The 12513-nt window shown below is 39.2% G+C and overlaps 1 protein-coding gene across 1 annotated transcript in view; it reads left to right on the forward strand.

The window, feature by feature from the left end:
* Positions 1 to 12513, forward strand: part of CNTN5 (contactin 5) — a 541975-nt gene that overhangs the window by 455792 nt on the left and 73670 nt on the right. Inside the window, exon 14 of the mRNA XM_027849527.1 lies at positions 10047 to 10196. Within this exon, the coding sequence (XP_027705328.1) occupies positions 10047 to 10196 (150 nt within the window). The remainder of the gene's footprint in view (positions 1 to 10046; positions 10197 to 12513) is intronic.

Below are 12513 nucleotides of genomic sequence, written 5' to 3' on the forward strand. Positions count from 1 at the left end.
ACAGTGGATAGGACACTAGGCCTAGAGTCAAGAAGTCCTGAGTTCAAATGCAGCCTCAGGCACTTGCCAGCTGTGTCACTTAGCCAATGTTTGTCTCAGTTTTCTCAACTGTAAAATGGAAATAATAATAGCCTCTACTTCTACTTGTAAAAATCAAATGAGATAGCATTTGTAAAAAGTGCTTAGCACAGTGCCTGGTACATAGTAGGAGATATATAAATGCTTATTCTCCCTTCTCCCCTCGTAGGCACTGTAATGTTCAGAGTTGTTCCTTTAGCAGCTTCAGGATTGTTTTCCCTTCTCAGAAGAAGAAGGACATACTATGAATGAAAGGAACTCTAGTGCCCCAGGAAAAAGTGGGGCTCTGCAGAGGGGAAAGAGAATTGTACTGATTGCTTATAGGTTACCTTAATACCTTTATATATTCTCTACATTGTTTATGGACTCTTGGGAATTCTTTGTCTTTTCTGTATATTTTCTATAGGATGAAATAAAGGCTCTCTAACTACTCACACACACATACACTATACATATGTAGACTAGACATATAAATGGATGGATGGATGTGTGTATAGATGTGTAGATGTACATACGTACATATACACAAATATAGCATATTTTCACATATGCATATATACACATACTTATATACCTAAATGCTTACATACATATTGTATATATGTGTGTGTACATACATATATATATAACATACTAATATATGTGTATATATATTGTATGTGTTATTTTTTATGAATATGAATACTTGTTCAGGAACTAAGACCTTTTAATCCATATCTGTAAGGATTTAGACTTGAATTTTATTCAGCCTCTATTTTGAGATTTCCCAGAAACTTTGGGCAGATAAACCAAAAAGAGGCTGGTAGCAAAGATCAAAATCAGTCCAGGCTGGGCATGGTAGCACAAACCTATCCCTGTTACTAAGGGAGACTGAGGCTAGTGGATTGCTTGAGTTCCAGAGTTTGGAGCAGCAAGTAGGACTGAAGTCAATCAGGAGTCCACAGTGTCTGGCCTCAATATGGTGAGGCCCCAAGAAGGGGGGAGCTGGCATGCTGCCTAAGAGGTTGGAAACAAAATAGGTCAAAGCTTTCCTACCCATCCACAGTGGGGTCAGGTCCCACTTCCAGCCTCAGAAAGATTTGGAGACCTAATCTCAAAACAAAGACAAAAACAACCTAGTCCAGGTTGCATTACATCACAATGTGCTAGGCCACAACAGTTAAATCTTGAGGGTTCTTAGTTTACATAGAAGCAGTTCAATCTTGGAAGCCTTCCCTCCCCTTTATTATTTTTTCTTTGACTCTCTGACTCAGAGAAATATTAGAATACAGCTGGACCATAACTCATTTCCAGGTTCCACAGAAATTGGTAAGATGATCTCCAGCTCCCACACAAGCACTAAAGACAATAGTGCATATATTTGTTACCAGAGAGTAGGATTTCACCATACAGAAAATACAGGAAATACAAAGGACTTACAAGAGCCCATTCACAATGCAAAAAAAAAAAAAAATTAAAAAGGCTGTCCATAAACAAGTAATAAAATTCTTCTTCTCTGCTGAGTGCCACCTTTCCTCAGGGCCTTTTACAGTCAACAAGCCTTTATAAGCACTTAATATGTGCCAGGCATTGGGGATAAAAAGACAAATGTGACAAAAAATTGCTCTCAAGGAGGTTACATTCTAATGGGGGGGGGGAAATGTATACACATATGGATGTGCAAAATTACTCATTTGAGGAAGGAAGGAACTAGCATCTGGGAGGTTGTCCAGAAAGGTTGTATTTGAGTCAATCCTTGGAGATCATCTGGGATTCCTGGAGATGAAGGTGAAGAGGAAAAGAATTCTAAGCATAGGAGACACTGCAAAGACACAGAAGACAAAGAAGAGATGGAAATGTAGCAGTGTCTGTGTGTGTGTGTGTGTGTGTGTGTAACAGCAAGTAAGACAGTATAGCTGGACCATTAAGAAAGCAGAGATTGTTATGTGATTTTGCCAAGTTGGTACATTACAAAGAGCTGCTTTTTCAGTATAAGAAATGTCAAACAATATCAAATATAGCCTAGAAAGTAAATATCTGTGAGCATTGTAATTTTCTGGTTAGGCCATGATATAGCATAGCTGGCAAGGTGAAACTAGGTGCATATTTTGAATTGTTCTACTACAGATTTTGGAGGCTGTAGACAAGCACTGGAATTTATTTTGAGTAGGGATAATGGAGTGACATACACAGATTTTCACAGTAGAAAAATTGTTTTGGCAACTAAGTAGAGGGTGTATTGAGTGGGGAGATACTTCAGGCAGGGGGACCAATTAGAAAGTTATTGCAATAGTCTAGGTGAAAAGTGATGAGGGCCTGAATGAGAGTGGCTACTGTGCGAATTGAAAAAAGGGTATGAATGTGAGAGATGTTGGAGTCAAGAATGACAGCAGGCTTTCACATCTGGGTAACTGGAAGGATGGTGGTACTCTCAGCAGTAATGAGAAATTCAGAAGAGTGGCCGGTTTGGGGGAGAGAAAATGAGTTATGTTTCGGACATTTTTATTTTGAAACGTTTCTGGGAGATCCAGTTTGAAATGTCCAATAAACAATTCATGATGTTGCACAAGATCTCAGGATAGTAAGTAGAGATATATAGACAGGAAAGTTAGCTGCATAGAGATGATCATTTAAGCCATGGGAGCTGATAAACCAGATTGCAGAGGGCTTGGAAGCTAGAAGAATAGGGGGTTGGAGAGAAAGAGAATAAGCATTTATTAAGCACTTATTTTGTGCTAGATGATGGGGTATGGGCCTAGGCCCAGACTTTTGCCCTTTACCCCAAAAAGAATTTGGGTCCCATTTGTCTAAAGGATTCTCCTTGAATTCTCCCACTTGATCAGGGAAGTCTCTGGTGTTCCTCTGAGGTTATAATCCCATCAACTGGCCTTTTGTTATGACCTACACCTAACCTCCCCATTCTGTTACGCTTACATTAGCCTAGCCCTCCATTGTCTTACCTCCCTATGGCCCCTGGCTACTTCCCACCCTTGACCCTCTCTAGACCCCATTCTCAACCTCTCATCCACATCCTTCCTAGATCCCTCCACAGTCTTTCTGTATATAAGGTCCATATTGTCTCCATTAAGGTGTTCAGATTCTTATAATCTAGCCACTGCTCAGAGTAGATTTTTATAATCTAGCCAATAGCTCACAGGTGCTCAGATTCCTTAAGAGTCTGACTAATATGGCGGATCTTTAATAAACCCTGTATTTGGCTGAAAGAAGGCTTGGGTCGAATTCTTTTGGGCAGGACCTGCATGCCGTGATCTTGGGGTCCCAGCACCCCTAAACCTCTAAACCTCACCACTACATATTGTACTAAGAGTTTTATACATATTATTTCATTGGATCCTCACAACAAATCCTGTGAATTAGGTGGCATTATGATCCCCATTCAAAGTAGACAAAACTGAGGCAGACCGAGATTAAGTGATTTGCCCAGGGTCACACAGCTAGTAAGTAACTGAGACTGGATTTGAACTTAGGTCTTCCTGATTCTAAGCCCAACACTCTATCTACTGCACTACCACTGCCTAGGTAGTAATAAAAAAAAAGAAAAAGAAAAAACAGAATACTCAATAAAATAAAATGAGTATTAAATCTTTTAAGAAAGATTCGTTCTCAGAGAACAAGTCTGGTGCCAATATCCATGGTAATTGAGCTTCTATGGTTCAATTTTGGAATTGAACTGGCCATTTAGTGAGTCATTCATTACCCGTCCCAGTCCCTGACTCTTGACACACCTCCCATCAAATACTTCCTTGAATTTGGAGGATAAATAAAGTCTTGTGTAGTCTTCCTTCCATAAACACTCCAAGGATTAGCCATAGTCAGCAGACACATTCTTTCATTGTAAATAAAGAAACTGATCACCAGGGAGCATCCCAAGCTCTCTTTGAACTTGACAAATGGCCACTGATTTTGTTCCCTAGGATAGTGACCACAGGTCCTTCATGAAATGAGTAGCCCAGAATATGAAGGGATGATGAAATACCCCCATATAACCGATATTATATCCAGTTGGGAGGGAAATTATTGTTCTCTAGAATCATCCCTCTTGGAGCAGCTAGGTGTCACAGTGGATAGAGCACCAGCCCTGAAGTCAGGAGGACCTGAGTTCAAATCTGACCTCAGACCAAACATTTGACACTTACTAGCTGTGTGACCCTGGGCAAGTCACTTAACCCCAATTGCCTAAAAACTAAAATTCAAAAAAAAAAAAAAAGAATCATCCCTCTTCTTTACAATAAACCTTCAAAAGTAAACAGCCTGCCCCATCTCTTCCAGTTGGGCTTTGTTTCATGAATCTCCATAGGCAAAGAATCTATCACCTAAATGGTAAGCCTGATGGTCAATAGCCTCTCCCACTTAGCTAGACTGGACTTTTACATCAGAAACAATCTCTTACGGGGACATACTCAAAGCTTTTGTCCCTTGGTTTAGGAGCTTCCAGAGCTTGGTGCCAGATTTCAATGAGTTTTATAAAAATATATAAATTCCAAGTCCCTGGTGAATTGAAAGGAGCCTTTTAAAATGGAATTTTAAAAGGCATTTGTGATTCCTTTTGTAACTTTCATCAGGTCCCATTTGAATGCAAAAATATGAGTAGTAGAATTCTTCTATTTAGCAATTCAAGTAGAGGTGTACTTAGAAGCTTGACTGAGCACATCCCATAGTTAAGTGACAAACCCTAGATATAAGTAAAAGCAGTCCCTTAAAGCATCTACTGAGAATAGAATCATTTTTTCCTCCTGAATGAAGTCTAAAAGTAACCATAGCAAATAGACATTTTAGCCTGCAGGCGACTCTCAGCTAAGTCAAATCACTTTTCCCTTAGAAAATAGACATTTCATTCATGTTACCCAGGGAGTATAGTGAGTTGATTTCTTTGAGTAGTTCTACATAGAGCTACCAGTTCAAACTGTCTTGACTGACTTAACTTTCAGTCCTACAACCTTTTGGATCATTTCTAGATTTGATTTTTCACCAAGATGCCTAACATTTGATTAAACAGACCAATGGACTAATTATTGTTTTGGCATTAGATGGACTTCAATTCTAACTAGCTGGTAATTAACAAATTTCTCTAGTTACCTTTTCCTTAGGAAGCAGTGTCAGTGAGATATGATCCCTCAAGAAATGTAGGGTTTTCTGTTTCCTTTAATCTCCTGCTTCTTCCTGGGAACACAGCCTGCATGTTTTAAACAGAATTGTCCCCATAGTTACAGAAAGTATATCTTTGTGAGAAGAAAAATAATACATGGCTATAAAGGCTTTAAAAAGATTTGTTTGGGAATAAAAGCTACATTATCTTTAATCTGCACAGGATTTGTGTTTCAAATCAAAATCCTAATAAAAAAGATGTTTGCCCCTTAATCTGTTCCACACTGCATGCAATTTCATCAAAAGTTTTAATATCCTCCTCAAGCTTTTACAATTATTTCAAGCCCTTACTCTTGATAATGAGTTTAGGAAATCCAAGGTAGTTTGTTGTTGTTGTTGTTGTTGTTGTTGTTGTTGTTGTTGCTGCTGGGTTTGGGGGGGTTTTTGGGGGGGGGATTTTTGGGTTTTTGTTTTGTTTTGTTTTATTTAAAGATCACCACTAACTGGAAACCAGAGGCCAAAGACAGTATTAAACTGGGAGCAGGAACCCATACTTCTTTTTAATATGAAGACTTAAATGTCATGGCTAATAAATGAATGCTTCATCAAGATTCAGAAATTAATTTTACAAATGACTGTCACACCTAGCACTCTGAGCTAAGATCAGATTATAGTTTACAGGGCACAGACTTATGCATCCTGACAGAAAAAAGGAAGAGTAACCTCCTCTCATTCACCTCAAAGACTTTCTGGAGAAGAGCTCAGCTGCAACTGTTGAGGTTAGGGGTGCTAGGACCTCAAAATCACAACACATGGGTCCTGCCCGAAAGAATTCGACCCAAACCTTCTTTCAGCCAAAGACAAGGTTTATTAGAACATCCATCATATTGGTCAGACTCTTAAGGAATCTGAACATTTGTGACTCTCATAAAGACAAGTATGCTTGAGCAAGTCTCAGCCATTGGCTAGACTCTTAAGGAATCTGAGCATTTCCTAGACTTTAAGAATCTCAGCACCTCAATGGAGGCCAGATAGACCTTATATACAGAAAGACTGTGGAGGGATTTAGGAGTGGCCAAGTAGTTTGGGGTGACTGGAGGAGGGGTCAGGGAGAAGGGGTGTCTTGATGGGAGTGACCAGTAGACTGAAGTGACTGAAGGAGGGGTCTAGGGAGGATCTTGATGGGAGTGACTAGAAGGTAGAATGGGGTCTAGATAGAATCAAGGTGGGAAGGAGCTGGGGGACCTTGGGAGGTAATAGATAATGGAGGGCTGGGCTAGATTAAAGGTAACAGAGAATTTGGGAGATTGAGCCTAGGTGATAGTGAAAGGTCAGTTGATAGGATTATAGCCTCAGGCTAATGCTAGAGACTTCCTTAACCAAGTAGGAGAATTCAAGGAGAGTCAGTAGACAAATGGGACCCAAATTCTTTTTGGGGTGATGGGCAAAGTTCTCAGCTTGGACCCATACTCCATCAATTTTACTAATGTCTTTTGTTTTTATATCACCTTAATTTCAAATATGTCCCTTGCCACTCTGCTCAGAAAGTTATGCCTTATAACAAAGAATATAAAACAAAAAAGGGAAAAAAAACAATTCAGCAAATCTTATGAACACATTAGCCAAATTTTCCAGTATTTACAATGTGCTATACCCAAAGTCTTTAATCTCTGCAAAGGAAGAAGAGATATGCATTTTCTCTTCTCTGAGGCAAAACATGGTTATTACAATTATACACCATTCATTTCCAGGGTTTGTTGTTGTTATTCTTTCCATTTTAAACTGCTGTAATCTCATATACTGCTTTCCTGGTGCTATATATCTTGCTTCAGTTCATATAAATCTTCCTATGATTCTCTGTATTCTTGGATCATTGTATTTATGGCACTATATTCCATTATATTCAATATGCCACAATGTGTTTAGTTCTTTCACAATTGGTTGGCATCAGCTTTACAAATAAAATATCTCCAAATGAGACTTTAGATGAATAGGATAACTATTTAGAAACCAAAGATTATTACTAAATCAAGAACCTGATGAAGATGGGAGCTAAATCCCAAAAAGAAAAAACCCTAGACTTTCCTACATGGCCAAATCTCTGGGTTTTGCCTGAGTCTATAATCCCATCAAACTGTCCTTTCTTTGTGGCTACACCCAATCTCCCAATTCCCTTAACCTAGCCTAAACCCTTTTATAGCCCCCAGCCATTTCCCACATTTAATCCTAGCAAGGCTCCATTGTCCAGGTCCCAGGAGTCCAGTTCACCCCAGCTTACTGGCCACTCCCATCCAGATCTCCTTAGACTCCTCCTCCAGTCACTCCAAACTACTTGGCCACTCCTAGATCCCTCCTACAGTCTTTCTGTATATAAGGTCCGTCTTGTCTCCATTAAGGTGCTCAGATTCCTAAAATCTAGCTACTGCTCAGATTCTTAGAATCTAGACAGTACTTACAGACATTCTTGAAGAGTCTGGCAATACAGCCAATCTTTAATAAAGCTTTTGGCTGAAAGAAGGCTTGGGTTGAATTCTTTCAGGCAAGACCCATGTGTTGCGATGTTGGTGTCCAGCACCTCTAGACCTCATCAAACCTACCTCTTACTAGCAAAAAAAACAATGGAATAAAAACAAATTAGACTAATTCTAAGAAATGTCTGCTTCCTGAGATAGGGCCCTTCTTTTCTCATTTGTTCTGCCAAAAATGTCCAGCAGAACTAAGTAGAAGTCAGTGTGATGTCCTGGAGACTATTGTATTTTAGTCATCTTTGGGATTGAATTCTGTGTCTGCTAGTTACTACTTGTGTGACCTTAAATAAACTACTTAATTCTTCTGAAGATTTCATTTCATCATTTATAAAATAAACTATTAGAACTATATTTTCCTTCTATGTCTAGATACTTGGATGCTGTGAATTTGACATGGGGGAAAAATGTTAGTGAAAGGCATAAAATAAAGGATGTGTAAATTCAGAGAGCAAACACACCTTGGGGGGAAAAATTCTTTACCAAAGTTGTCAAATTAACTATTAAGAAGATGTTAATCCACTTAATGAACACTTTGCTAAATTGTAAATGTAATTCATTGCATTCAGCCTGGTACCCTGGATAAAAAACTATTCCCAGAACCTGCGTTCAAGTCCTACCTCTGACACATTCTAGCTCTCACCCTAGGCAAGTTGTTTAATCTCTCCATGTTGCAGATTATATTCTCTAAAGGTCAGCTAGGTGGGACAGTGGATAGAGTGCCTGGCCTGGAGTCAGGAAAACCTGAGTTCAAATCCAGGCTCACTTACTTGGTAGCTGTGTGACCCTGGGCAAGTCATTTAACCCTGTTGGCCTCAGTTTTCTCATCTGTAAAATGAGCTAGAAAAGGAAATGGCAAACCATTTTAGTATCCTTACCAAGAAAACCCCAAACAGGGTCACAGAGTTGGACACAACTGAAACAACTGAACAACAGTGACAGCAAATATACTCTAAGACAGTAAGTGGAAGAGAAGGTGCCACCCTGTATTGGTAAGGGCAGTTTCCTCATCTGAGAGTTCCTTATATCAATAAAATCACAGATCCAATCCCAATCCCTAATCCATACTTACCCCAAAATAGTTCAGTTTGGATATAATAAATTAGCAGGGGCAGTATTCCATGATGGAAAAGCATCTGAACTTTTAGTAACTATATAACCATGAGTAAGTATCTTCCCTTCAGTCTTTTTTTGCTTTCCTATTATTGGTTCATTATATTTTAGTGACTTGGCAAAGGCATTCCACTATCTTTTGAATGTTTTAGAGAGATTTTTCATGACATTTACAGTTGGAAAGCATCACCTAATAACTTAGCTGTCGTTCAATCCAACTGCTCATTTTATAGATGAAATAATGAAACACCAAAAAAATTAAGTGAAATTTACCCAAGATCACACCAATTCAAGTGGTCATTCCCTTGCACTACTCTGACTCACCATTTAATACATGGTACTGCTTTGTTCTTCCACTAAAAAGGTTCCTGTTTTGGTGCCTCATGTTGGCATGGAACTGGCCCTGGTTTCTCAAAGGTAATGTCAGGAGATCACAACCTGTAAAGGTTTTAATAAAATGCCTGTAAGGACCTGTTGTCTAAGGACAACAGAAGTTTGACATAGAATCAAAAAGGTTTGTCACTAGATGTACAGCCACTAGGTAGTAAATTATTTCAATCAAAGCAATTTTTGCAACTGTATGCTAAGATATTAGGGCAGCTAGGTAGCACAGTGGAGAGAGCACCAGGTCTGGAGTAAAGAAAACCTGAGTTCAAATCTGGCCTCAGACACTGACTAGCTTTGTGAACCTGGGCAAGTCACTTAACCTTGTTTGCCTCAGTTTCCTTATCTGTAAAATGAGCTGGCAGAAGGAAATGGCAAACCATTTCAGTATCTTTGCCAAGAAAACCCCAAATGGGGTCACAAAGACTTAGACACAATTGAAACAACCAAACAACAACAACAAGAACTAAGGTATTAAGGCAACAATTTACATCACTAGGGGAAATACCTTCTCTCCCAATGAAGGCCTATGTCTTTTGAAATATTGAACTAATGTTTTACCATTTAACAAAAATTAAATAATGATTTCTACTAAGAATGACATTCATGAATATGAATGAGTAGTGTAACTATTGATTATTTTCAACTATCTTCGGTAAAATATGCAAGGACTTACTTTCTGAAGGTTATTTTTTCATTTTGCTAATGAGTCTGAAACTGCACTTATGGTCATGTGTCACAAGACACTCTGTGTTGGGCTGTGGGTACTGTAGTGGCTATGATCTATTTGATTGTCGTTCATAACAGCAAATAAAGTTTTCTGGAAACCTCAGTGGCTTGAAATTTGCTTCCTTTTTTCAGTCCCAGAAGTCATAACAGGAGACATGGAATCTGCCATGGCTGTAGACCTGAACCCCTGGGTAGAATATGAATTCAGAGTGGTGGCAACTAATCCTATTGGGACAGGAGATCCAAGCACACCATCTCGAATGATCCGAACTAATGAAGCAGGTGAGAATCTTGAAAACTGGTGCTTCTCATCTGGGACAACTCCAAACAACTAAGAAATACCAAAAAAGAGTTTGCTAGTCATACCATTCCTGAAGTACGATGTTCAATCCTCAATACCATATTTTGGGAGAAACGTTGGAAAATGAGTGTGTCTCAAGTCTTCAAATATTTTAGAGGCATGCATAAAAGAATTAGATTAGGCATGACACCAGAACATAGAATTAAGACAAATGTATAGACAGTCAGTCAATACGCATTAAGTGCCTATTATGTATCAGTCAACATGCTAAACACTAGGACTACCAAAAAAGGCAAAAAGCAATCCCTGCTTTAAAAGACCTACACTCTTAGGTGGAAGACAACCTGCAAACAAATATGTACAAACAAGGTATGTATAAATTGTAGATAATCAACATAGAGAAGGCACACAATTAAGGGGGATTGGGAAGGGCTTCTTATAGAAGGTGGGTTTTTTAGCTAAGACTTGAAGGAAGGAAGAATAGAGCGCCAAGCATGAGGGACAGCCAGTAAAAATGCTCAGAGTTGGGAGATGGAATATTTTGTTCTCAAGGAACAATAAAGAAGCCAGTGTCAATGGACTGCACAGCACGTGGTGGGGAGTAAAGTTAAAGAAGACCAGAAAGGCAGAAGGGAGCCAGGTTGTGAAGGGTTTTGAATGCTAAACAAAGGATTTTTTTATTTAATCTTAGAGGTTTTAGGGAGCCATTGGAATTTGTTGAATAGGGGGTAATAGATCACTTTGCTAGCTGAATGGATGGTGGACTGGACTTTGTAGAGATTTGAGTCAGTGAAAACAACCAACAGACTATGTAATAGTCCAGGCATAAATTGATGTGGGCCTTCACAGGATGTTGCAGTGTTAGAGAAGTGGGCATGAGAGATGTTGCAAAGATAAAATTGACAGGGGTTGGCAACAGTTTGGATATGGATGGTGAGACTGAGGAGCTGAAGATGGTATACTTGGGTGACTGGGAAGATGATGGTACCCTCAACACTAATAGGGAAGTTTAGAAATGGGGAGGATTTTGAGAAAAAAGGTGATTTCAGTATTGGACATCTCGAGTTTAAGATGTCTACAGGACATCCAATTTGAGATGTCCAGTAGGCAGTTGGAGATATGAGATTGTAGGTCAGCAGACAGGTTAGGGCTAAATAAGTAGATCTAAAAATCCGCAGAGAAATGATCATTGAATCAATGGAAGCTGATGAAATCACCAGGAGAGACAGTATAGAGGGAGAAGAGAAGAGGGCCTAATACCTGGCCCTATAGGACATTCATCTTAAGCAGACATGTCTTAGATGAAGATCCAGCAAAGCAGACTGAAAAGGAGCAATCAGACAAGTAATAGGAGAAAGATCTAGCAATGTCATGGTGTAAAGAAAAAGAGGGTGATCGTAGTGTCAAAGGCTGCAGAGAGGTCAAAAAGGATGAGGATTGATAAAAGGCCATTTGATTTGGCAATTAAGAGATCATTGCTAATTTTGGAGAGAGTAATTTTGGTTGAATGATGAGGTTGGAAGCTAGATTGTAGAAAATTAAAGAGAGAATGTGAAGAAAGAAAATGAAAGCATCAATTATGGATGGCTTTCTCTAGGTATTTAGCCACAAAAAGGAGGTTGATAAACCAAGTGAATGTTTTTTGAGAATGAGAAAAACTTGGGCATGTATGTGGGCATTCAGGAAATAGCTGATAGACAAGGACATATTGCAGATAGGTAAGAGTGGGAATTATAGAAGGGGCAATCTGCTGGAGAAGATGGTCTGTGACAGGGTCATTTGTGCATGTAGAGAGATTTGACTTGGAGGCCCAGGGACAAGGGCCACCTCTTCATGTGAGATAGGAATGAAGGAGAAAATAGTGGCAGAAAATATCTGAGTAATGTGATATGAGGAGAAGGAGGGAAGAGGAGGCTCCATTTTTTTTTTCAGTGAAATATGAGGCAAGATCCACAGCTGAGAGGGTAAGAGGAACAGTGTGAATTTGAGGAGAGATGAAAAGGTCTAGAAAAGGTGAAAAGGGATTGTCTTGCCATAGTGAGGACTCAGTTAAGATTATGTAAGAGAAATTTATAGAAGACTCAGTTGGCATTGTTTTGAGATTTTCCCCCTTAGCTTTGCTCAGCAGCACACAAGTAGGAGCAAAGGTAGCAAATAGTGAACGTAATACAAAGCTGAGGCTTAGCAGAGCAAGACAGATGTATACAGGGATATGAGGAAATAGGGCAAGCTGCACAAGAGAAAAAGACAAAGAAGAAATTACAAGGGGCAAATTTCAACCTACTCACAATTAGAGAA

This window comes from Vombatus ursinus, unplaced genomic scaffold (genome assembly GCF_900497805.2).
Source record: "Vombatus ursinus unplaced genomic scaffold, bare-nosed wombat genome assembly UNPS02007612.1, whole genome shotgun sequence".
NCBI lineage: Eukaryota > Metazoa > Chordata > Mammalia > Diprotodontia > Vombatidae > Vombatus > Vombatus ursinus.